Source organism: Polypterus senegalus, chromosome 15 (assembly GCF_016835505.1).
Source record: "Polypterus senegalus isolate Bchr_013 chromosome 15, ASM1683550v1, whole genome shotgun sequence".
NCBI lineage: Eukaryota > Metazoa > Chordata > Cladistia > Polypteriformes > Polypteridae > Polypterus > Polypterus senegalus.
The window spans coordinates 62,683,549-62,708,351 of NC_053168.1; the positions used below are offsets into that span (position 1 = coordinate 62,683,549).

The following is a 24,803-nucleotide window of genomic DNA, read 5'->3' on the forward strand; positions in this document are numbered from 1 at the left end:
CTTTGTATGTTATATAACTTGTTTTTTTGTTTATGTATTAATATTTTTTTTTATTTCAGTTCAGAGGTGGCTATAATTCTTTGAGTTCATTGCTCTTTTAGTTAAATCATAAACTACAATAAATTTTTCCAAAATTTTCAACCTCAAAAAGGGACATATATTAGGCTCTCTTACAGCCATTTAATTGGTAAAATGAAATTGTGTGCTGTATTAAAAATGTCCAGGGGCTATCATTTTGTTCACATTAAAAAGCAAAATTGAACTTACAGTAATCCTGAAAAATTAGATTCATTTAAACAGAAAGAATGTCTATTACTTTGATTTTTCCTATATAATGAGCAATTTACTGAAGTAAACAGAACATCTTTCTTTGCAGTTTTCTGTCAACCTCCAGTGTGACTGTCAATCACTACTTTCCATTATGTTCCAGGAAAAATGTGGCGAAAAAGAAGTGTGATTCAGCCTTCCCAGGGGGATGGCAGGCCATGTCCTTCACAGATGGAGCAGTGGAAACCATGTCCTGTCAAACCCTGCTACAGATGGCAGTATAGTCAGTGGTCTGAATGCAAAGTTGAGGTATGTTAACAGTAAATCACATGAAATGTAAATCAGCCCATTTTCAAGGACTTTTTCTTTTTATGTGCAGCATTCCAATTAATTCCAAGCCTTTAATTCTTTTTTTTTTTAACCTTTCTGCTCCTTAAAATTGCTACAAAAAATATTTGCCAAAATTCAGATGATTAAATCTACATTAAATCAAATCATTAAATGTTGTTTATCATTTGCATGATAAGTACTTAAAAAATAAGGTTTTCTCTTAATATGTTTAGATTGGATGTTTCAATAAAAAAAGATAAGGATAATGTGTCGTCAAAATAGATTAGCACAATAGGTTTATGGTGTCAAAATGTTAAAAGATGGAGGTTGTGTAAGTAATATTTGTCCTATCCTTTAAGAAGGAATTAAAAGTTAAATTTCTAATCAATGCCCGCTGAAAAGGTAGTATTCTAACCATGTTTTTAAACAGTTGTCACAAAAGCAAAAGACACATAGCAGTAATCAAGAATAATAATTAGTATTGTAATGTAACAATATGCAGGTAGTACATAGTCTGACTGTATCTCTTGAATTAGAGAAGGCTCATGGGAATCTCTGGGACCCCAGACAGAGGATGTGAGCTACTTGAAGAACCTGTGGTCAAAACTCTGAAGTAACAGTATTACAAACAGTACCCTGCCACCACGATATTCCAATTATATCCTCTCTCCAATATATTACCTATAATGCATTTCCATAGCATTACATGAATTGATAAAGCATTTCCAAATAATGTTGCAGATATTTCCTGATGTGTCTGTCTTTCTTGCTGCAGGATGCTCAGTGTGGAGAAGGTGTTCGTTTTCGTAATGTCTCTTGTTTTGTATTTGATGGATCCAAAGAAGATAAGGGAAGCCTAGTAGATGATGATTTGTGTGGAGATTTGGAGCCTACTGTTGTTGGAGACACTCAAATGACACTGGAAGAGATATGTACTCTTCCTTGTCCAGGTAAATAAAGTAAACATCCTGAACTGTCTAGATTCACTCTATACCTATAATCCATTCTTCTGTTAATTTTCAACCATATAGTTCAGCTGTGGCAGTGAGAGCCTATCCCAGCAGTACTACCTGTGAGGCATAATCCAACACTGGATGTGATATGTGTCAATTAATGGGGACACACATATCTACACAGTGTGAATTTAGAGTAACTAATCAATATAAAACAAGACACTCAAACTACCCTTTACTTGCAAAATATAATTTACTTTTGAAGGGAGTTGTCTTCATTACGTTGGTAAAATAAATACACACTTACTTGTGATCATGATGGGTCAGAATTCAATCAGTTCAGTGGACTATAACAAACAACAACTGCCACTTTATACACAAGAATTATTAAAAAACAAAGAAAAATCAGATTTGGTCAAAGATAAAAACAGCAGTCCTAGTCACAGTGAAGCATTATGCAGGCATATTGCTGTTGGTATAAAGGAGCCCCAGTAATGTTTCTAGAAACATTTTGGCTGAATAATTCATTGGCTGAAAGTATTAAATATTAGCATGTCAAAGAGAAGATGTGCAGCATTGTTTATATTGATGCTTAGATTTGTGCTCATTCTCTCATCCACTGCTAACTTCAGCAGGTTGAGGGTGAGTCCCATAACTGCCCTTGTCTTTTTGATCAGTTTATTGATTTGGTGGGCCTCTCTTGAAGTGATATTACCAGCCCAGCACACAACAGTGTTAAAAATCATACTGGCCATCACAAGGTTGGACAAGATGGAAAGGATGTCACTGTCCACATTAAAAACTAGGATGTTGGATATCTCTGGGTCCACGATTCTTGAGGCTGATCTTCCAATTAGCTGTGAGCCACCCAGTCTCACTGAGATTGCACAGGTGGTGAACCAGCTGAGGGCAGGGATGGCTGCAGGGATCTGTGGCCCTTCCTGGCATTGCAAGCAATCCTTGCTTCCATTTGGGAGATGGGTGTTATCCCAACTGCCTGGAAAATGCGACTTGTCCCTGCCTGGAAGGTCGCTGGAAAGGGGTGTGTGGTGCTTCCGATATCTTTGCAAAAGGATGAAGGTCAAAGTCTTTAGACTCCTGGTGCTTCCTGTTTTTCTATATGGGTACAAGACATCGACGTAATCTAGTGACATGAGACAAAGACTGGACTCCTTCAGTACTGTGTCTCTTCAGAGAATTCTTGGGTACCGCTGGTTTGACTTTGTGTAAAATAAGTGGTTGCTCATGGAGTCCCAAATTAGGCACATTACCTGCATATTGAGGGAGCGTTAGTTTCAGCACTATGGCCATATGGCGCGATTCCCCAGTGATCCGGCTTGCAGAATCCTCATTGTTGAGGACCCATGCAGCTGGACCAGGCCAAGGGGACGCCCACGTAACAGCTGGCTGCGGTAGATAGATGATCATTTCCAGAGGGTAGGATTGGGCCGCGTGTCTCTGCCTGGGGAGTTGCCAACCAGAATCCTGAGCTGTTTTGTCATGTGGCAGGTGCGGCAACAAGCTGACTAGTGCATGCTCCAAGACCTGACATCTCCTAAGAATAAAAGAATCTGCTCTGCCCTTTCTTATATAGTTCCTATGTGTTACGAGACCAGACCAATCTGTCATTTATTTGTTTCTCCAAGTACTTGCAGTAATACACTGTCTCCACAACCACTGCCTGAATAGTGACCAGGCATAGATGCTCTCAAAACCATTTCCTTAATTTTGCTGATGTTAAGTTGCACACAATTCTTTCTGCTCCAAGAAATGAAGTTCTCCACCTGACTATACTCCTATACTCTGTCTCACCCCCCTTAACAATGCACCCCATTAGTCAGGGCTGGATTAACCATTAAGCAAATTAAGCATGTGCTTAGGGCATCAAGGGAAGCAGGGCATCACAGAAATGTTCCATTAATGCATTTATCATGGACCATATGGTGCAAAACTGCAAATGGAGCAGTTGAACCAGGTTCCACAAAAAGGTTCTCACATATTAAATGAAAAATTGACATACATGTATATAAAGTAATACAAAATAATATTAAAATAGTAATGATAGAGGCAGGCTGGATGTTATATCTACTAAGTATAGAAGCTGTGTTATGTAAGATTAATTTTGAGGAACTGATCAAAGACTTTGCAATTATAAAAAAAGTAAGAGAAAACTTTTCAAATATAAATAAAGTGTAAGTTTACAAGAATAAACATTATTTTACATCTTACTAAAAGTTTTGTTTAATTTCAAAAAACAAATTGTATGTTACGGTTTATAATTGTTTATATTTTGAATGAAATATATATTGGGGCCCAGGACCAGTCTCTTGTAATATAATAGCAATTATTGCTGTGTATGCTTCTGTTATAAACAATTCAGACTCATTAAAGTCTTGCCGAGTTTCTGTTTATCCATATAGCACCTTGTCAGAAACAGGTGTTTTTTCTTGAACTTCTGGGAATTACTCTAACTGTTTACAGAAGGGCTTAATTAAGTTAACCGTATGACTTCTACTAACATCTGATTGCCCACAAGCCTTTTATCTGCATCAGTGAATCAATCCGTTTCTCTTTTTGCTCTTTTGGTAATAATTATTTAGAATAATGTATAGAATATTTTTAATTTTAAATATTACAGTGAGATGCTGAAGCAAACAGCATATTTCTCCATTTTTGCTTAAGATTATTTTCAAATAAAAAGTAATTTCAGCTTAAGAAATAATACAAAAAATAATGTTTTGAAGTAAAAGTATAACAGAAAACAAAATTGTAGCTTAGGACTTGTGTTGCTTCTTATTTCAAGATTGGTTTAATATCTCAAATACAAACACCAAACAAGACCTTAAAAGTGCTCCAGTAAAGTAATATTGCTACTTTTAAGCACAGGGACCCTGGCTTATTTCATGTCTATGATGCCTTGTGTGTAGAATTTGCACGTTCTCATCTTCCCCAATTGCTTCCAATATTCTCACAAAATCCAAAGAGAGTTAAATTAAGCTTCACTGATGACTCTGCATATTACTGAAATAAGTGCTGCTGTGCTTGTGAGCAAACCCTGTGATGAAGTGGAGTCTGGTCTACTACTGGTCCATTCAGTGTCCTGAACAATGGATGGATATATGTTTCTTTATACAGTATTGTATTTAACATAAATCCTATCAATAATTATCAACTAACTGTCTCATTGATTGTCACTAATGTAGAGTCTTGATGGCTGCAGAAAACAAAAACAACAAATCCAATAAGGTTAGTTTAAACATCTAAAGAAGATTAGCTTTTATAATAAGTTAAAAATGAACAAATACAAATTATCAGAGGTATGGCCCAGCAGTAGTGCAGATGTAGTTGAAATGTGTAATTCACCTACCCTACTGTACTTAAATTCTTTAAAACATGTCCCAGTGGAAGCTGTGTAGTAATATAATACGGGGTGTTCTTCAACTTGAAAAGTACTACATAAAATGGAATGGTATAGAAACAATATAGTAATAACAAAAGTAGGTCAATTTTTGCAAGCTGCGTAAGAAGTTCAAGACTGACATACAATGGCATTAAATTTATTCAACGTATGAAAAAACAGAGGTGATCAAAGTAATCTAAAAGACGACTGAAGCAATAAACTGTTGCCACAGCTTCAAAATCAGAGATTGTTATTTTACTCTACAGTAATTAGTAAAAGACAAACTGCACGTTCTGAAAGTGGATGACTTAAATTAAAAGCTCTGGTAATCCAGACAGCAAACATTTTAAGGAAAAGTAAATGTGATTAACCATCTGCACAATAAGTAGGTGGGAAAGTGTCTGGGAATGGGTTCAACCCATTGAAATTTATTTAGTATTAGTTCATTTTAGAAATAGGTAGTTTTCTTTTTTTCAATGGAAATGCCTTTATTATTAATGGAAGTAACTATGTGTTATGATGTTTGATGCTCATTAGGATAGATAGATGGATGGATGGATGGAAGTAGATTTGTCACATAAAAGAAATGTAGCATTTTTAAGCTCAAAAAATATCCCCACCCACCAAATACACATAAATAATTCTAAAAAAAGAAAACTTCTGACTTGGCTAATGATAAGACAGCAGTAACAGTGAGATATAAATAATAAGAAAATGAATAAATAATAGAAATGCTACAGTTTATTTACAATTTGGTTTCAGAAACAGTTCAAACTTAAGCTGTATTACTTCAGTGTAGGCTTCTTAAAAATGAAAATACAACTAATCTAAACTTAGCAAACTAATGAGATTTTAAAAAAGGAAAAATTATATCCGGAGAATATATGGGAGATTATGTAAATATTTTTATATGTAATTTAGCAAGTTAAGAAAATTTTGAAAACTTATTTTTAAGGTGACTGTTACCTCACTGAATGGACTTCATGGAGCCCTTGCCAGTCAGTTTGTGTAAATGGAGATAAGCTTGATTATGATGCTATACAAGTGAGGTCCAGGGCAATAATCGCTCAAGAGCAGGAGAACCAGCAACAGTGTCCTGAGCAAATGTGGGAATCTCGACCATGCAATGGTAAGGATCACATTAAATTTGTTCAGTAGATTCTATTGATGCATAAAATACTGTATGTTATTTTAATCTTGAAATATCACAATGTTTTATTTCGATAAGAAAAATACTAGGGAAAATGTATTCTGATGTGTTTTATTTTACCCCATGTAACAACTGACACACTCTTGTAATGATCATCTGCCCCCAGAATAATGCCAGATTGAATATTTATATACAAATATATGCAAAATTCTGTTTTGATTTAAAATTAAGCCAAAAGTAGACAAAAAGAGAGAACACAAAGTAACATAAGAATTTTCTTTTCAAGTTACACAATCTCAAGGGGGCTTTCTTAACTTATTTTAAACCCCTGTTTAATAAGTGAGGTGGAGTGCCTCAAATTATCATTAAAACATTCCTTTCACTTGTTTCTGTTTCTCCCCCTCTCTCTAACACAACCATGACTTCTCAACCTCCAGTGATACTGTCTTTACATTTCCTACTGAAGTAATTGCTGACAAAGGCCATCACTTCTGGCTTCAGGGGCATTCATATGAAGTCTCAGGGTCACCAAGCCACAGTGCTCTGTGATTGTCATTGAGAAAATTGCACCCGTTGTCTTTCTTTAGCCATTAAAAGGCCACAACTGTTTGGTAGTTACTGAGCTTCTTCATTTGAACGATCAACACAGTCTTTCTTGGTGTTGTATATTATTTTGCTAATAAAATGATACTCTTTGAACTAAGACAGCTAACTGTCACTCGTAAGAAGTACTTTTCTTCCAAGTATTATTTTTTATTTATGTTTGTAGTTTTGTTTCTGTCTGTTTAAAGTTAATTAGAAATCAAAACAATGATTAAAATAAAATGTTCATTAAAATTCAATTTAGGATTTTTTCCTAAAACGTAAGTGTATTTAGAAAAAAAAATCTCTGCTACCGACACCATAAATATAAAGAATAAATTAAATCAACACCAAAATGCTCATTTATCCCATATGCTATGTTACTGCCATTTCTGTTTGACAGATGGGGATTGCTATGAATATAAATGGATGACAGGTGCCTGGAGAAGTTCCTCTCGTTCTGTATGGTGCCAGCGCTCAGATGGACTAAATGTAACAGGTACAAATTATATGTCTTCTTGAAAACAAACATATTAATAACACTTCAGTGACTTAATATATAGCATCATTTCAATATTAATAGTAATAGTGTCTTTTATATACATGGTACTTTTCATACAATGTTGGCAGCTCAAATTGCTTCAGAGTAATATCATAAAATAAGATGATATACAAGTACTTGCTTATCATGAATATATAAGAAAGGATAAACACATAAGGTAATTAAAAAAGCTTAAAGTCTATAGTAAAATATGAGATTTACAATAGACTGGAGGTGGGAAGAAATCCAGAAGAGTGCATTTGATGTGTAGTGCAGGGAAACCCACCTGGAACTGACCATTACAAGGATAAAGGATTTGATGGCGGACTTCTGATGCATCAAGCAGCCCCTGAGTTTAGTCACCATGGTGCAGAATATGAGGGAATTCCTGCAGATCTGTCTGAATAGCAGACTGATTTGAGTTGATAAAACAGGCATGCTATTTAAAATGCTAGAGAGACTCTTCTGCGTGTGACAGGACTAACTTTGATCTAAGTTTGAGTCTTTATTCTGACCTAGCTCTGAGACATTTTTCTAAATAGATTTTTACATTTTATTCAATTCCAGATTAAGATTATCCAGATTTAGATTATGTAATGTATGATAAAGGAAGGCTTGATCCTAATGTTTGTTTTAAAGATGATGTAATTCATTGTCTTGTCTTAAAATGTTTTTTAAATATCAACAGTACAGTGGACATGCAGTGTTCAACATGCAGGCAAAATACAAAGCATAGTCTTCAAGCAGGCCATTGTTATATTTCAAAATAGGTTTAATGTATTATTTACATTTCTAGCAATATTTGTTACAGTATTATTTACCCAAGAACCTATATGGTTTGAAACTGATAATACATACGACTAACAATGATGGTTTTGTGAAAGAAAAATTAACTGCTTGTAGCTACTTAGGGTTAATAGCTGATAAAGCCATTTTGCTATAATGGCAGGTTATTCAGCCAGGCGTCTGTCATAAGACAGGGTGTAGTAAGCTGGCCTAGGACAATTTCCAGTTTCTTTAGGAACACGTCTATTTGACACAGAAAGATGACCTTTCCTTCTTTAGGGTCTATTTGACAAGTGAAAAAAATAAGAACAGATGCCCCATTAGTGTAAAAAAATAAAATCCATTCATCCATTTTCCAACCCGCTGAATCCGAACACAGGGTCACGGGGGTCTGCTGGAGCCAATCCCAGCCAACACAGGGCACAAGGCAGGAACCAATCCTGGGCAGGGTGCCAACCCACCGCAGGACACACACAAACATACCCACACACCAAGCACACACTAGGGTCAATAAAATAAAATGTTTAAGTAAATGATATTGGGTTTTTTTTTGATAAATAAGGGGAATCTAATTGGTTGAACTATTCCTGTCTTCCTCGGGGGGTTTCTTCCACAGTTTATGGCAAAACTCTTCTGAATGTCTTAAAGCAACTAGGTCTGTCTTTCTGTGTAATTGTTGAGATGGACCTGGTAGGTTACTGTCATTAATAGGGCAGCATGAATTAACTGCTCTATAGTGAGTTGAAACTTAGAACATGTATAATGTATTCTTCTACTGAGATATTATTGTGTCTGTGATGCAGCAGGGCCCCTTCCATTTTTACTTTATCTCTAGCAATCAGTTTAATTGGTGAGAATAAAGATGGTATGTAATTGAGTTTTTGTGGCTTATGCTGGACTGTTTAATACTGGCCAGGGTCCTTCCTTGCACACACTGCTGCCATGACAGACTCAGTGTCCCTTTGCTATATAAAATTCTGTATCTAATAGAAATATGTTTTCAACATATGCCTGTATCTCATCCCTCTGTACATTTTAATTAAACTAATGGAAAAGCTTAACAAGTCCTAGATAGGAAGTCAGAATGAACATGTTGTACCTTAAATATATCATTTTAAACAGTTCACAGTTTATTTGTAAAGCTACACTTGCAATACATGCAATGTTAAAATTTTATATAGAAATCTTCTTATATAATACGCTACTGTGGCTTTTCATTTGTCTGTCCAGGATTTTAATTCAACTGTAGCTCGCAAACCATTTGACCTATTGACCTGAAATTTGGTATACATACTGTATACTACATGATGTCTGCTATACACATTCAGGGTGATGATTGACCTCCAAGGTTATTCCTCTTTTTATTTTTATTTTATTGTACAATCAACTCTCGGCAGTGGCTAGCAGGGTGGCACATGTGTACGGGCGCCGCTCTCATCCCTACCACCTTCACCATCACTCCCCCTACCTCTTCATATCTTAAATCATTCTTGAGGCAGATTGAAGACTTAAGTGCCAGCTTAAGTGAAAAATTAAAGAAAAATTAATAAGTAATTGCAACACAAACACTGACTTAATCAGTTTTAACACAAAAAGATGCCGACAAAAGAAGAGAAGAAGTGGGCCACTTGGGTGGAGGAAAGAAGAGCTGCTCAGGAAGCAGCAAACACATCAACCTCTGAGCATATGAATGCTAAACGTACATAGAAAGAGTAGGAAAACTATGAATGCTCAAGTCAAGTGTATTCACTGAATGTTATTGTGCAGTGCGCCGTTACTGGTAGAAGATATTAATCAACAAATTCCTTCTCTCTTCACTTTATGCATAGTATTCCAGCACCTAGAAATATAGATGCCCAGCATTTCAAATGGTGTGCTCATGCTGACAGAAAATGTACGGGAATTGCCCTAAATTCTGTCTATAACTATCCTTTATTTCATATCTATACCAAAAAAATTAAACAAAAATCAGGTTTTTCAGTTAACTATAAATTATAAATAAAATGTAAAGGCATTAACCATTCATAATGGATTAGGCTACTCATTCATTAATGATGAAACTGTAGTCATTATATTTTACATTCAGTTAACTAATCAAGCTTTTAACCATATGCTATGTACTGAATGCCCTGCTTTCTTTTAACAAAAAGCACAAATGCAGGTTTTTCACAGAAGGCCCAAAGTTTACAACAAATTAGGTCAGCTTTATTTATTTATTTTTTTTAGGTTTCATGACTGTGTTCTTTTTTATATTAATTATTAAGTGTATCTTTAAACAAAGCACTCATTTTTAAGGGTCAGATAAAGTGTACCACTCAGCTAATACATTTAAGGGAAACATTTAATGCAGCCATTTTAATAACATAAAATGTCATTACACTATGCAACACTTATTTTAGCCAAATCTTAATAGCATAAATTATTTGAAAAAGAAATTTTGTACATTGTACATGACCAATTAGTGACTAAATAATCAAATAACTGAATGGTTCATGTATTGCATATAAAAAGAATTGTCCATATATGAGCATACATGTATAATATATATGTGTGTATATATATTGTGAAAGGATCAGACTCAACACACTTAAAAAGGTTTGGGGCAGCCACCCATATATTATCCTTGGCTGCAGTGGGTTTGTTTTATAGACAGAAGTGTCTCTGATGGAGTCCAGACACAAACTGCTTGAGGTTTGGGAAGATGGCGCTTTCAAGTGGGAATACCGGAAGTGATGTAGGGGAACAGGAAGTGACAGTCTTCTGACGTTGTCTCAGGCGCCAGAACCAATGATGGGTCAGACAGGTTCTCCTGCGGCTGGTCTGCTGTGATAATAGGAGAATGTTTAGTGCACCCCGCCACCCCCTGGCCTGGGGTGAAATTACCTTCACGTGGTCCATACAATGTGCTTCTACTCGTACATGCGTGACAATATATAATTTATATATATATATAGTCAATGCATGTGCGTGTATATGTACAGTATATATGTTCCAGCATCACTTCCGAATGGCTGGAGCGATTTTCATGAAACTTGGTACACATGTTTCTTATTGGTCGACTAAAAATACTGTAGGGTGAAATCAACCCTAACCCACCCCCTTCTGGGTAGGGTGAGGGGGTGATCTTGCGGTCTTGTATGCATATCCAGTTGACACTCGGAACGACCACCAGAAGGCAAACTTTAGGTGACTGCCAGCATTCTTTATGTTTGAGTCCTTCTCATAGCAGACAGCAATACAGTCCCATGAGTTACAACTAACAGTGACTTGGCTAAACAGCATAGCTGACAGGACCATCACATTGAGGCACATTGCACAGGCAGACTGAAAGTCATACACAACCAAAGAGTTGGAGGTGCAGGCTTCCTAAGCCACATTAGTAGGCTTCAGGGCCATTAAGCATGTGAGCATGTCTGTCAGGAAAAGAGCCACAATGACATTCAATGCCAGTGAAGGACACTGCCAGAATCTCAGCAGAGTGACCTGGGGGACTGTGTTTCATGAGAGACACTTTCTTCAAGGATCAGGGGTCCGACTGGTAATAGTTTCACATACAGTAAACATCCTCAGAAAAATATGAGTTTTGGAGAAACAACAGACTCCTTGTTTTGTTGTTGTTGTTGTAATTTTCCAAACTGGAAGCTAAAGCTGTACTACTCCACTCCTCCAAGTTATTTCAAAATACCAATGCCTAATTGAACAAAATCATTAAAATGATTCGTAAGTTTGCAGTAACAATAAACAAAATAAGATGCAAGAAGAACAAACTATGATAAATAAAGAAAGCATTGACAAAATACCATTTAATCAAGAACTGACATTTTACAAATAACTTTGTGAAAGGAGAAAAAAAAAGAAAACTTAGAAAAACAAAAAAGAACTCAAAGAATAAAGAAATCTTAGAAATCAATTCCAAAATAAGAATCAGATGACTACAGACCAGTGATACTCTCTCCAGTCATGATGAAGTGCTCTGAGAGACAGGTGCTGGGACACAATAAGTAGAATATTCCAGGTAATCATCATTAACTCCAGTTTGGCTTCTACCACAACTGCCCTATAGAGGATGTTGCATTCCTTGCACTTCTTACCATCCTGGCACATATGGATAATTCAAACGTTTATGATGGAATCTTCATTTCTACATTAAAGCTCATCATTTAACACTGTTGTGCCATCAAAGCTGTCCTTCAACTACTTCAATTAAGGACTTAGCACATCTATCTGTAAATGGATGAAACTGGCAGACCTCAGCAGATTCATATTGGCAGCATTACATCCTTCATGCTGATGCTCAACACATAACACTCTAAAAAGTAGTTTGCTGGGCTCCCTGTACTCCTTGTCCATCTATGTTTGTGTGTCCAGACATAGCTCTAATTCTGTTGTTAAATTTGCTAATGATACCAGCATTATAAGACAGTTTACAGAGAACAGGTCTACCTGGTGACTCGGAGGTATGAGGGCCACAGTCTAACACTCAATGTCAGCAAAAACAGGGAACTGGTCATAGACATCAGAAAGCAGACCACACTTCCATCTACAACAGAGGGGATGTTATTGAAAGGGCAAGAACTTTTATATTTCATAATTGACTAAATGAAGTTGGCCCAACACATATTGTCTGTTGTGAAAAAGGCTCATCAGCACCCACCTCTTCATCCTTCAGACATCTGAGGATAGTTTGCATTTCTCCATCTGTTCTCACAATTGACAATAAAAGGCTATTTGAGTTTTTTTTATTTTTGTACATTGGAGTCCATCCACATAGGGCAGATCACATCCTGGTTCAGCTCAGAATTGTATTGCACTAGCACTACAGAATGTGGTGAAGGTGGCACAGAATTTTACTGGCACTGACCTTCCTTCTGTTCTATTCATATACAACACTTGCTGCTTCAGAAAGGCAAACTGTATAATTAAAGACCTCAGCCATCCTGCACAGCTTCTTTTCTCACTCCTACCTTCTGGCAGATGGTACAAGGCCAAGGGCAGTCACACCAGTAGACTCAGGGACAGTTTCTCCCCAGAAGTTGTAGGATTGCTGAAAAGTATTTTTGTCAACTGATCTAAGAAGACTTGCAAGTAAAACATTTCAGTCTAGTAGTTACACATGTTAAGAAACTTGACTTAGACACCTTGACCTTGAGATGTGTAATCTTTAAAACAGAAAGATTTCAAAAATCAAAAATAATTGACACAACTACTTTTGTTTGATCAATATACTAGCATAGCCAAAGCTAAACTAAGAACCCAGGAATAAATCTAGACGTTAATGATGGGACATTACATAGGTCAAGATAAGAAAACCAAACCTAAATCTTAAAAAAAAAAGTCAAGGCCCTAGCAAGGGCCACAGTGAGGAGCTGAGGCAGCAATGAGACTTTTTATTTCCCTCATATAACTTAGCTGTAACACCTAAGGGCCACAGACCAGTTGAATGCCTTGTCCCATTTCACTCCAGAGTATGCTGAAGACAATTAACTAAAATGGCAAAAGAAGCAGGGGCATGACAAAGACATGTAAAAGGGGTCAAGCCAGGGACAAGCCTCATGAAAGTTATGACATCCAATGAAAAGAACAGTGCCATTAAATGAGCTGCTTTACCTAATGAACTACCTTCCTGTATAGCTCCTATTGAAATGAAGTCTATCAAGCCAGGCAATCTGTATATCCGTCTTTTGTTATTTACAGCTCAGAATGTCTGAGGGCTCTTTCATTAGCTGAACACTGAGTGAGACTTAACCGTTGCTACCACAATTTTGCTAGTACACAAGTAAACACTGTATTCTTTACATAAATGTTCTTATCATCACCACCATGACAATATTTATTATAAATATATGTGTGGTAAACCAAAGAGTTTTATATGTGGCATTTGTGATTAGTACTTCTTCATTACAATTCCATGGACCTGAGCTCAGATTCTGGCCTGCACATGGTCTTTGTGGCCATTATTTCTCGGGTATCCTCTCATATCTTAAAAATGTGTGTGTTAACTGGTAACTTTGACTTGTTCTGTATAAATACAGTACATGTGGGCAGGTGTCCCTTTAAGGCATGCCCTGGTACAGATTAACATCTTTTCTTGGGCTGATTCCTGCTATGGAACCTTATAATGGAAACGGTAAGTTATAGCTAGATACAATATAATTCAGTACATGCTGCCAAAAATAATTAGAATAGTAAATCTCAAATTGCTATTTTTTCTGTGTTCTAGTGATTCATATTAGAGATAAAGTGATGATTAAGCAAAAGTATAGATTTTCACAATTATTCTTGGTATTTTAAAGATAATAACCTTCAACTCCGATTGACCCTGCCATGAAAAAATGCAAGTTCACAAATGTTATATTAATCTTTTTAATTTCCTATACATAATGTTATTAAACTTTCTTTAGTAAGCAAAATATATGTAAGTGGTTACTAATTATCATTACATAATTACCAACAGCCTGTAATGTGTTATCCCCTTGGTAAAAACACTTTAAAAAATGAAGAAAGCAGATGTTAACTTTAACCTAATCCTTCTAATGATGAAGATTTGTACATTCACAATGTGAATATTGTGGACATAATGTAAGGAATTTATTTACTAATGGTAACAATAAGGCAGTTCTGACTACACTGCAAATTGCTGATTATGTGACTTTTTAAAGCCATGAGTCTTTAAAAATGGCCATATTCTGGATTTTCAGCCCTTGGGACACTTGCTACTCTCCTTCACCTTCTGACTTTGCTCGCATGAATGCAGGATGAAATGAATTATTTACTGTGATGTTTATGCACATAATGTATAAAAGCCCCATGGAGTTGTTATTGAGCTTACAAAATGGCATTTTATGTGAAAAGCAGAGGGGGTTTGTTGGTCATTAAAAAAAGACAGTAATAAATGTGCTCTCTTTTTGTGCCATACAAACTGACAGCAAATAATCCTGACTGCAGACCTTCAGTCCTCATTCTGTGCCCAATTTCACTCTAGAGAAAATGATTTTATCTCTTATGATCTGTTAATCAACATTTTGTAGGTGGTTGCCCCTTAACAACAAGACCTGTGTCTGATAGATCCTGTGATCCACCCTGCAACAAACCACAGTCCTACTGCACCGAGGTAAGAGCTTCATGATTCTGAAAATATGAACATGTGAATGCTTTTTAAAAACACCTTTCTGTTTAATTCCTAGTTGATGTGGTAGTCCCTAGAGCTCTGGTTTCAAATCCCAGATTGTGCACTGTCTATGTGAAGTTTGATCAATCTCTCTTCTGCAAGGGCTTTTCTCTAAATACTTTGATTTTCCAACACCCAGAAGTGTTGGTGGGTGTGCGCACGTGCAAATGTGTTTGTGTGTGTGTGTGATGAAAATATTAAGCACTGCCTGTGCTGAACTGGTAATAGAAGCGGTCTGATGGTGATAAACGACTAAAGTATTTACATTGCACTTATGTGCATCATTTAGCATTCTGTGTGATATTTTTATGATCATCAGCAGTGTTCTACTCGAGGAGATGATCAAGGCTTCCAGTTTCTTATTTTCTGGTCATACAGTAAGTCTTAGATTGATGTCAAAACACTGAATGACACATAAATACACATTTATTTATTGTGCAAGTAATAACTTCTTTGACTCTTCCAATGAAATAAGTTAAACTTAACATTTATTAAAAAATGAGGGTAAGTCAAATTGTCAGCACACATATCAAACTTTATTCTTGCAGCTAAAGTGCCTGGACCTATTCAAAATATTTTCATAAACAAACTTTTTTCCAACGATATTGTTTCCATTGAACATGTTCATATTCCCTCTTGAGCTAATTATGGAGTGAATTAGAAAGAGAAGTTTACTGAATGTGAATGGCTGTAAAAACTCCCTAGTATATTTGATTCATATCTGATTTACATTACTTTTGCCAAAATCAGAAGCCAAAAAGCCCCTTTCCTGGATAGACTTGCCATATGCTCTGCTTTTCTAGTTGTATTTATAAACAAAATACTTTTCTATTTTATTTCTTATGATTTTTTGGTACTGTCTAAGTGATGCTGCACCTGTAGTTTGTGGATTTCATGCCACAGAGAGCTGAACTAAAACTTAAAGGCCTCATTGCAGATTAGCGTGCAGCAGCCCTGCATCATTTGTTGTAAGCACCGCATGCTTACTTCAGTTTTAGTTTTAATGCACACCCTTTCATTAATGGATAGAGACATGCATAATTCTGCAGAAGAATGGATATTGCAGTTTAAAATTCAAATTGCCCTTCAAGTAGTGATGTATGTGTTCCCAGAAAGTGACCCCAGCTAAAAGGGCCATTTAAATCAGATATATAAAAGTAAAGGAAAATAACAGAAAGTGTTTAAGGAGAGTCAGAGAGCATTAGTAAGAGGAGGACAGTTTTGAAGTTGTACTGTTTGGAGCTAGGAGAAGATATGGGTGCCTTCCAGAGTCTCAGGGTTTTAGTGAAGAGAAGACAAAATACTTTTGTTATATTTGGAATACACCAGCCCTTCTACATATGGTAAAATATTGGGAGCACTCTTCAAAAAGTACACAAAGCCAAACTGCATGGTATCACTCAGCAAGCAGGGCAAAGTATTTTCCTTACTTTTGGAAAAGCTGCTTTAACTATAGTCGCTCCTCTCAAACTCTACTGGACAGTTTCCTGGCATTTCAACTACAATAAGGAAGTTGTTTTAAATTAGCACTAATGCTGAACTTGCATTGTTTGTTGTAAATAATGTATATTGTCATTTATAGTGTTTACATGCACACACATAAATGGGATTAGGTGAGAAACATGGTTAAGGCAGAAACCTGGTTTATTAAAAATCTGCATTTACATATAAAAGTAGATGTCTGGAGTTCTCCTTTCTCAATATGCTTCAATGTCACTAAACTGCGTAGAAAACATGTAAACGTCATCATCAGCTACCAAGGACTGGAAAACAAGCATGACGGCTGTTTTAAATGTAGCCCTTCATGCACTGTACAGTAAATAATATCCATCCAGTTTTTACCTCTCTGACTTGAGCGTCTGATGATTTGTGTTATGAACACTAGCCGCTGCATAACCCAATTGCATTGTTTCAGTATAACTATAGTAAATAGCTGGATGAAAACTGACACTTTATTAATATGGTTCTTTTTCGGGATTGTGTGCAGCACACTTTTCTCTGCTGAGCTCTGCAACTGAGCCCTAAATGTGACCAGTATACTGCTACATGTGCCTATTGCCTTTCAGCCAGTTCAGCTGTGATAATAATAACACAGGTATTTTTACTACAATAAAATAACGAAAGTGTTAAGTTACTTGTTGATTAAAAAAGTAACTGAACTATGCAATGCACATTACATTTAATGTGCCGCAGAACTTAGCACTGTATGTTCAGTTCATCAACATAAATGTATCAATTTCTGAAATGCTGAGACAAATTATTTCAACCAGTAGAAGGAATAATGCGATTGCAGAAGCATTTGCCTCAGGAAATTGATCTCTTCTACCTATGGCAAACAGAGTACAGTAGACATGTACATAATACACAATCCTTAACTATAACCTGGTTAAGGGTTTACATGTCCACATTACTGGGTTATTCATTGGGAAATCTATGTGTGGTAATCAGGCTTCTCACAGACCAATAACCTGGTTTCTATAACTGAAATAAGGCTGTACATTGCATTTTAGAAACTGGGTTTCTGTGAATCACTGGGTTATTATGGTGTGTGTAAACGCACTTACTGTTCGGTGTTCAGGTCTAAGGTGTGGCATTGCTGCAGGCAGGGATTGTTTGTGCTTTGTTATACCTTTGCGCTGTGATTACTGTACATGAATTTTGTTCAATATTATGTCTTATTCTGTTTAAAAACTTCTAATCTCATTTTTTTCTCAGTTTGTATGACAGATGCAGGGTTTAACCAAGCTTATTGTTTGTCATTCACATGTATTTCTGCAATACATGTGCTGCTTTAGGGGGTTTGGCCAGAATTTGTAGCTGTCCTTAAATAGCCAGTCCAGGTTAATCAAACCTTCTGAGATATGGGAATTTTGTTGATTCTTTTTTAATGTCAATGAAAATGGGTGGGAGGAATATGGAGATGGTGAGCATAAGGGGTCTGATTCAAATGCCTCATAAGCAGAACTTGCAGCTGAACTGTGGGAGGTTCTAAAGCATATCACAGTTGGAATCACACCTCTTAACTGAAGCACTAGTACTATAAGTCCACCCCTATTTAGAGCCCGTAGACCTTGGCATCGTCCTCTATTAGCAGGTTACGGAGATAAAAAAAAATGATCAGGCTAAAGCATTAACTGCCTTTTTGTGATTGCTCAAATCTCACATTTTGGAATGGATTTTCCATGTATATGCATAATGTCAACCTTGTAAGTCACATAAATGTAATGTACTGTTTAAATCTCTAACAAACTTACTAGAATAGAGTTATATACATTCTTTCATATATATTAATCTATCTTTATAGTTGTAAATTCTGAATACGCATACACACAAAACAATTACACAATACACAAAAGATATTAATAGAGAGGCACTTCAGAGATCTTGATGAAAAAGCAGTACAACATGTACAATAGTTACTGGAAGGTCCACTTCTTATTGTTTTAAAAATCTGACCGCATCCCATACCCATTTTACTACGGTGATGGATTTGTGAGATGAATGGATATGTATTACCCCAGGAAACATTTTGCTATTTAATGTTGTATTATTTTCAATGTAGGCTGGGGTGTGTGGTTGTGAAGAAGGTTACACAGAAGTGATGACATCCGATGGCATGCTTGATCAGTGTACTTTGATTCCAGTCTTGGAAATACCTACAGTTGGAGACAAAAAGGCTGATGTGAAGACAAGTCGGGCAATCAATCCCACCCAGCCATCCACTACTCAGTCGGGTCGAGGAGGCAGAGCTTGGTTTTTACAACCATTTGGGCCTGGTAAGGAAACAAGAGCACAATGTCAGGATTTATGGTATATAGTTAAAACCACATACTGGGTCAAGGATGTAATATTAGGTACAAGGTAGAATACATTTTTAACTTTCCTGCCTCATAAATGTGAAATGTTACAATGTATTATATACAATGTCTGAGCAAATTACGTGGAACACCTGTGCAGCTGTTGGGTATAGTAAAACACTTGATCTTATCAAATTAAGAGATATTAAAAATGAGTCTTATGTTCATTCAATATTCGTATGAATATGTTGACTTTGTTTCACTGTAAACTGGTGTATTTTAGTGGAGTTTGTATGTTTGTATCTCTTCATACAAATGAGCCCATAGAAGGTTTAAAAAGGAATTTTTCTTAAATGAGCAATTCACCATTGCACTATGGGATCATAGTTATTACCTAGTGGGCAAAATTTCCATTGCCTCCAAAGAGGGTTCTAGCTTTCTTTATCAGGGACCAGTCACCTGTATGGCGCTCATCATGGTAGCGTTGGGTGTAATACAGAAAATAGCCAGCTCACTGCCGAGCACACTCACTCACACTGACACTAAACACAGGGCTGTGATGGGCTGTGACAGGCCCTGGCTTTAAATGAAATTTAATTGGTTTAAGTGGGTTTGCAAATGTAATAGGTTAGGTTAGGTAGACTTTATTATCCCAGAGGGAAATTTGTTTACAGCCGATATTGTTACAGAAATCCAATAGATAGACACAACATTTGACAACCAGTGTTATTGTATAAACACACCCTCAAGATTAATACAAAGAAGATTACTTTCAACCGTACACAAAATAATAATGCAGAATTCAACATTTAGCAGCATCCCTACAAGTAACAGAATTTAAAATGCTTATAGCTGTAGGAATAAAAGAGTTCTTAAACCCGTTGCCCTTTCCATTTGGAAACCTGAATCTACAGCCTGATGGCAACAGCTGGAATTTAAAGCAAAGATGATATCTGCTGTATAACTGAAGCGAGTTGGCTTTTCTTCTAACCTGTTTGCAATACATTTCCGTGATGGGTGTCTACTGTGAACCAATAATTTTACTGCACATTTTTGTAATGTTGTTAAGATGACTTATATTCTTATTGCTGAAGCTACCAAACCAACAGATAAAGGCAAATATAACAGTGGATTCAATAAAAGACTTATAAAAGTGTAATTATGGCTTTGTCCCCTTTAGAACATTTGAGATTCCTAGGAAGAAAGTCGTGACTGCTCTTTTTTACAGATTTGCTCTGTGTTAAGATCAAAGTTTAGTATGTTATCAGTGATTGTCCCCAGATATTTGCATTGCTCTACCATCTTCACTGTCTCCCCTTTAATTAAAGTTGAGACACTGGATGGGGTAGACCACCTGAAATCTACAACCATATCTTTTGTCTTGGAAATATTAAGTTGTAGTACTAGGGTGTTGTTAGCCATTATGGATTTAGTGAAAAGTCAATCAAAATTACTCATTTTATTGGCTAACTAAAAAGATTACAATATGTAAGCTTTCAGGGCAACTCAGGCCCCTTCTTCAAGGACCTGAGTGGCCTCGAAGCTTGCATGTTGTAATCTTTTTAGTTACCCAATAAAGGTGTCATTTTGTTTGATTTCTCACTAAATATTAAGCCATAAATTAATTTGATCACACCATTGTACAAAAACATTGTACAAGAGGTCCATGGCTGTCTTCCTTATCTTGTAGAAGATTCACAATGACAGAGTCATCTGAAAATTTTAGATATGTTTATCCTTGTGTAAACTCCTTAAGTCATTTGTTTGCAGGATAAGGAAAGGGGGAGATAAACAACAACTTTCCAGAGAGCGTCCACAGATGTACTTAGGCTATCAGAGAAACATCCATTGACACTCACTCTTTGTGTTCTTTTTGTTAAAAAGTCCAGGGTATTGGAGAGAGCTCCTCTGCACAGTAATGAAGCAGACTACTTACTCCGTCTGAACCCGAGCATTTTTGGATTTTTCTGTTTGTTTAAGAACCTTTCTGATATCATTCTGGTCAAAGAGCTGACTCCTGCTGCAGTCCTCAGTCTGTTCTTTTGCCGACTTACTTCAGAGGCAAAATCCTGTTTTCAAATCTTGAATAGAACTCAATCAAGTTTTGTGCCAAATGATAGTCAATTTTGATCTTTGCCAGTTCAACTCATTTATTGCTTTTTGTATGAATGCCAGTCATTATCTTAATGCCATTCCATAATGAGCCCAGGTTATCAGCCTATAGTTCATTCTCTATCCTGTCCTTATTCTTCAGCTTTGCCTGCTTTATTTCACATTTCACCTCCTTCTGTAATTTCTTCTGTTCCATTAATGTTCTATGTTGAAACGCCCTATTTTTCTGGGTTACCAATTCTTTTAGATCTCTGGTGCCTTGGACACCCACAAGGCTTCATGGCATTTGCAGTTTGGTGCAGCCCTGTTGGGATCTGCAGGCGCCACCAGGGGGTGCTGTAGCAGGAGCTGCTGAGCCCTAATGGGCAGTGTTTTCACCACACCCAGAAGTGCAGCCGGAAATGGGCAATCAAGCACCTGGAGCACTTCCGGGTACCATATATAAGGAGCCAGCAGCCACCACTTGGGAGCCAGAGTCGGGTGGAGGGAAACAAAGCTTGACGGAGAGGAGTGGTGGAGAAAGAAGAAGATGAGAAAGAGAATTGAGTTTTGTGATGTGTTTATGGGACTGTGTTGTGCCTGTGGGGGCGGGGAAGGCATTGCCCACAGGTGAAGAAATAGAAATAAAACATTTATTTGTTTTATCAGTGTGCCTCCCGTGTCTGTCTGTGTCAGGTCACGCACAAATATAGCGCATTTTGTTAAAATGTATAAAAGAAAAACGTAACAAAAAATTTAACAAAACAAAACCCAACACAGAGCGAGACAATCCTGATGTAGCATCCATCCATCCATTATCCAACCCACTATATCCTAACTACAGAGTTGCGGGGGTCTGCTGGAACCAATCCCAGCCAACAAGGCAGGAACCCCTCCCTAGGCAGGGTGCCAGCCCACCACAGCGGGCACACACACACAAAGCACAATTTAGGATCGCCAATGCACCTAACCTGCTTGTCTTTGGACTGTGGGAGGAAACCAGAGCAAACCCATGCAGACACGGGGAGAACATGCAAACTCCACACAGGGAGGACCAGGGAAGCGAACCCGGGTCTCCTAACTGTGAAGCAGCAGCACTACCACTGTACCACTGTGCTGCCCTCTGATGTAACATATACAGTAGAAATATATATACAGTATTATAAATTGCTCTATTATTTAGCTTTTCTACACAGTTTTAAAAGCAGCAGAGTTTAAACAAATTGGATAGATCATTTCCTTTCAGATTGTATCAGTCAGTTTATGAGAACTAATAAGAAATGATCATTTTCAAGGGCAGAACAGAACATAGCTGATACTTCATGGTGTTTGTGCTATCTCCCTGTGTTTTACTTTATCCCCAGTGATGTGTGAGTGGTCCGTGCAATGGAGTAGCCTCCTGCCTAGGGCTGTTTCCCTGTTTTGCCCCACTATATTGCTAAGAATGTATGTTAATTTCCAAAAGAAAAAAAATCAAGAGCAACAATGACTGTATGGCCTGCAGAAATGACTCCCTGTTTGGAACATTTGATTTTTACAATTGCATTAAAAGCAATGACATAGAAATCTATAATAAGAAAATATTCTGACCTGTTTCTTAAGTGAAATACAACCTTTACTTTTATTTAGCATCTGTTATATTTTGGATTTGCATTACAAAAGTTTAATACATAACTTTAGCCATTTAGAACACTTTGATTGATTTTTTAGGTTTGGTTTTTTATATTTTATCATAATTGTGCCACTCAGCATGCAACATGTTGCCACTTTCTGGCTGCATGATCAGTTAAATTAACTACTTTACCTAAAACCTCCTTGTCTACATTCCCTTAGTTAAATAATAGTGGCAATGAGTTGTTTTTTTATCCTAAGCTGTGCCTATTGTTTACTCAAAATGCCTTTTAAACCAGTGTTAAATTATCATTTACAAAAGAATATGTGGAAAGCACAAGTTCCATAATAAACTGTACACATAAACAAACATTTTTTTGCTTCTAGATGGCAAGCTGAAGACATGGGTTTATGGAGTAGCTGCTGGAGCATTTGTTCTGCTCATCTTTGTCGTCTCAATGATTTATCTAGCTTGGTAAGTTTTTAGAATAAAAATACATTTTTAAAGCATCACACTCATTCATGTTTCTTCATCTTTTATCAGTTGTATTGGTATTTTCTTATCAACAGCTGATTACTGTTTTCAAAATTAATTCATTTCTTAAAATACTTAATGACTATGCTCATTTAATTATTTTCTATTGTAGGTGCACAGATTAATGCAGCTGGTAACACAACTGGTCAATAATATTAAGGCTCCAAGTTTAGTTCTGGACAGGATTATGTTTTCTGTGAAATCTATATGTTCATCATTTGTCCACATGGGTTTCTACATTGTCCAGTGTTTTGGTTTTATCTGCACTAGTTCCTCCAAATTGCCCAAGTGACTGTAACTGTTTATATATTAAGATTTATTGGTATACCACCCAGGGGAAATGAAATTGGCTGTAGAAAACTTGGAATTGGATTAGAGAGGTTTCAAAACAAAGCAATATTTCTATTGAAATTGGTAAAATAAATAATATTTAGCATGAAATGGTTTATGGTCAAAATACCTCCCTGGAAATTGTATTTTGTGATTATTTACACCTGCATTTGCTTTCCAAATCTGATATCAGTGGGTAAGAGTATTAAAATGTTTTTATACATTTTAGCATTCGTTAAAAATCAGGATGACAGTGCTGTAGAGTTGTGAGTGGAGTAATTACAGGTTCGGATCACTTCTTCACTTAAATAATGCTTTTTCGGCTGTCACAGAAGAGGTCACTCTCATTGCATTTCACTCTGCTGAGGTCCAGATTCTTAAAACATCACAAATTGTTCAACACAAACTAATAAGTCATATACAACAGATACAAATATTAAGTACTGGGCACTTTAAAAGTGTTTATATCAATAAAGCTTCTGTTATCATGACTATTACTGTAAATCTTTCTTTTTTTTAATTAAACAATCAAATTATTCCACTATTGCACATTTTTTAAACAACTGTAACTATAAGTAGCATCATAAATAAAATGATAATTATATATACTGTACACTGTATTTTACATTTTTTCTTTTCTATATTTGTATTATTATACCCAAGTATTTTTTTGATACAGGAATGGCAACATATTAGGTCGAGATGTTATTAATGTAGCTCCTTTCCATTCACTGTTCTCAAAATTTATCAGAATAAAGAACTCAGAAATATAAGTGATCAGACTGATTCTGAAAAAGTATAACTAAAGAACTGGTTGGATTGAATTTAAGTTTTAGCTGTATTATCTATCCCTGCTATCCTAGGTTCTACTTCAACATAACCTTCCACCTCAGGATCTTTATGCAATACTCTGCATCAGAATCAAATACGGAAATGATGCCAGTTTTGTAAAATCTAAGATTTTTCAATAATTTATAAAAATATTAAAAAACAAATAATTTTTAGACATACAGTACACACTACTTCACATGATGATAAAATAACAATGAACATACCTTCACTTATTATTTAGGAACCGTAGTATGTCAGGTGAAGTGTGTTCTTCATAAGTTATTCAGTTACAATTCAGTATGTATGATTTGTAACATATCAGCAGCTTTTTGCAAAATTAAAAAGTAAAAAGTACGATTATTTATCCTTCAGCAGTATTAAATTATTACTGTAACTGGGTATTTAAAGGTCATTTCTTGGTAATCTGTTCT

The 24,803-nt window shown here is 36.2% G+C and overlaps 1 protein-coding gene across 1 annotated transcript in view; it reads left to right on the top strand.

Moving 5' to 3' along the window:
* Positions 1–24,803, top strand: part of thsd7aa (thrombospondin, type I, domain containing 7Aa) — a 455,572-nt gene that overhangs the window by 424,975 nt on the left and 5,794 nt on the right. Inside the window, exons 21-27 of the mRNA XM_039736556.1 lie at positions 431–576; positions 1,373–1,547; positions 5,906–6,079; positions 7,086–7,181; positions 15,038–15,120; positions 18,740–18,953; positions 23,064–23,151. Of these exons, the coding sequence (XP_039592490.1) occupies positions 431–576; positions 1,373–1,547; positions 5,906–6,079; positions 7,086–7,181; positions 15,038–15,120; positions 18,740–18,953; positions 23,064–23,151 (976 nt within the window). The remainder of the gene's footprint in view (positions 1–430; positions 577–1,372; positions 1,548–5,905; positions 6,080–7,085; positions 7,182–15,037; positions 15,121–18,739; positions 18,954–23,063; positions 23,152–24,803) is intronic.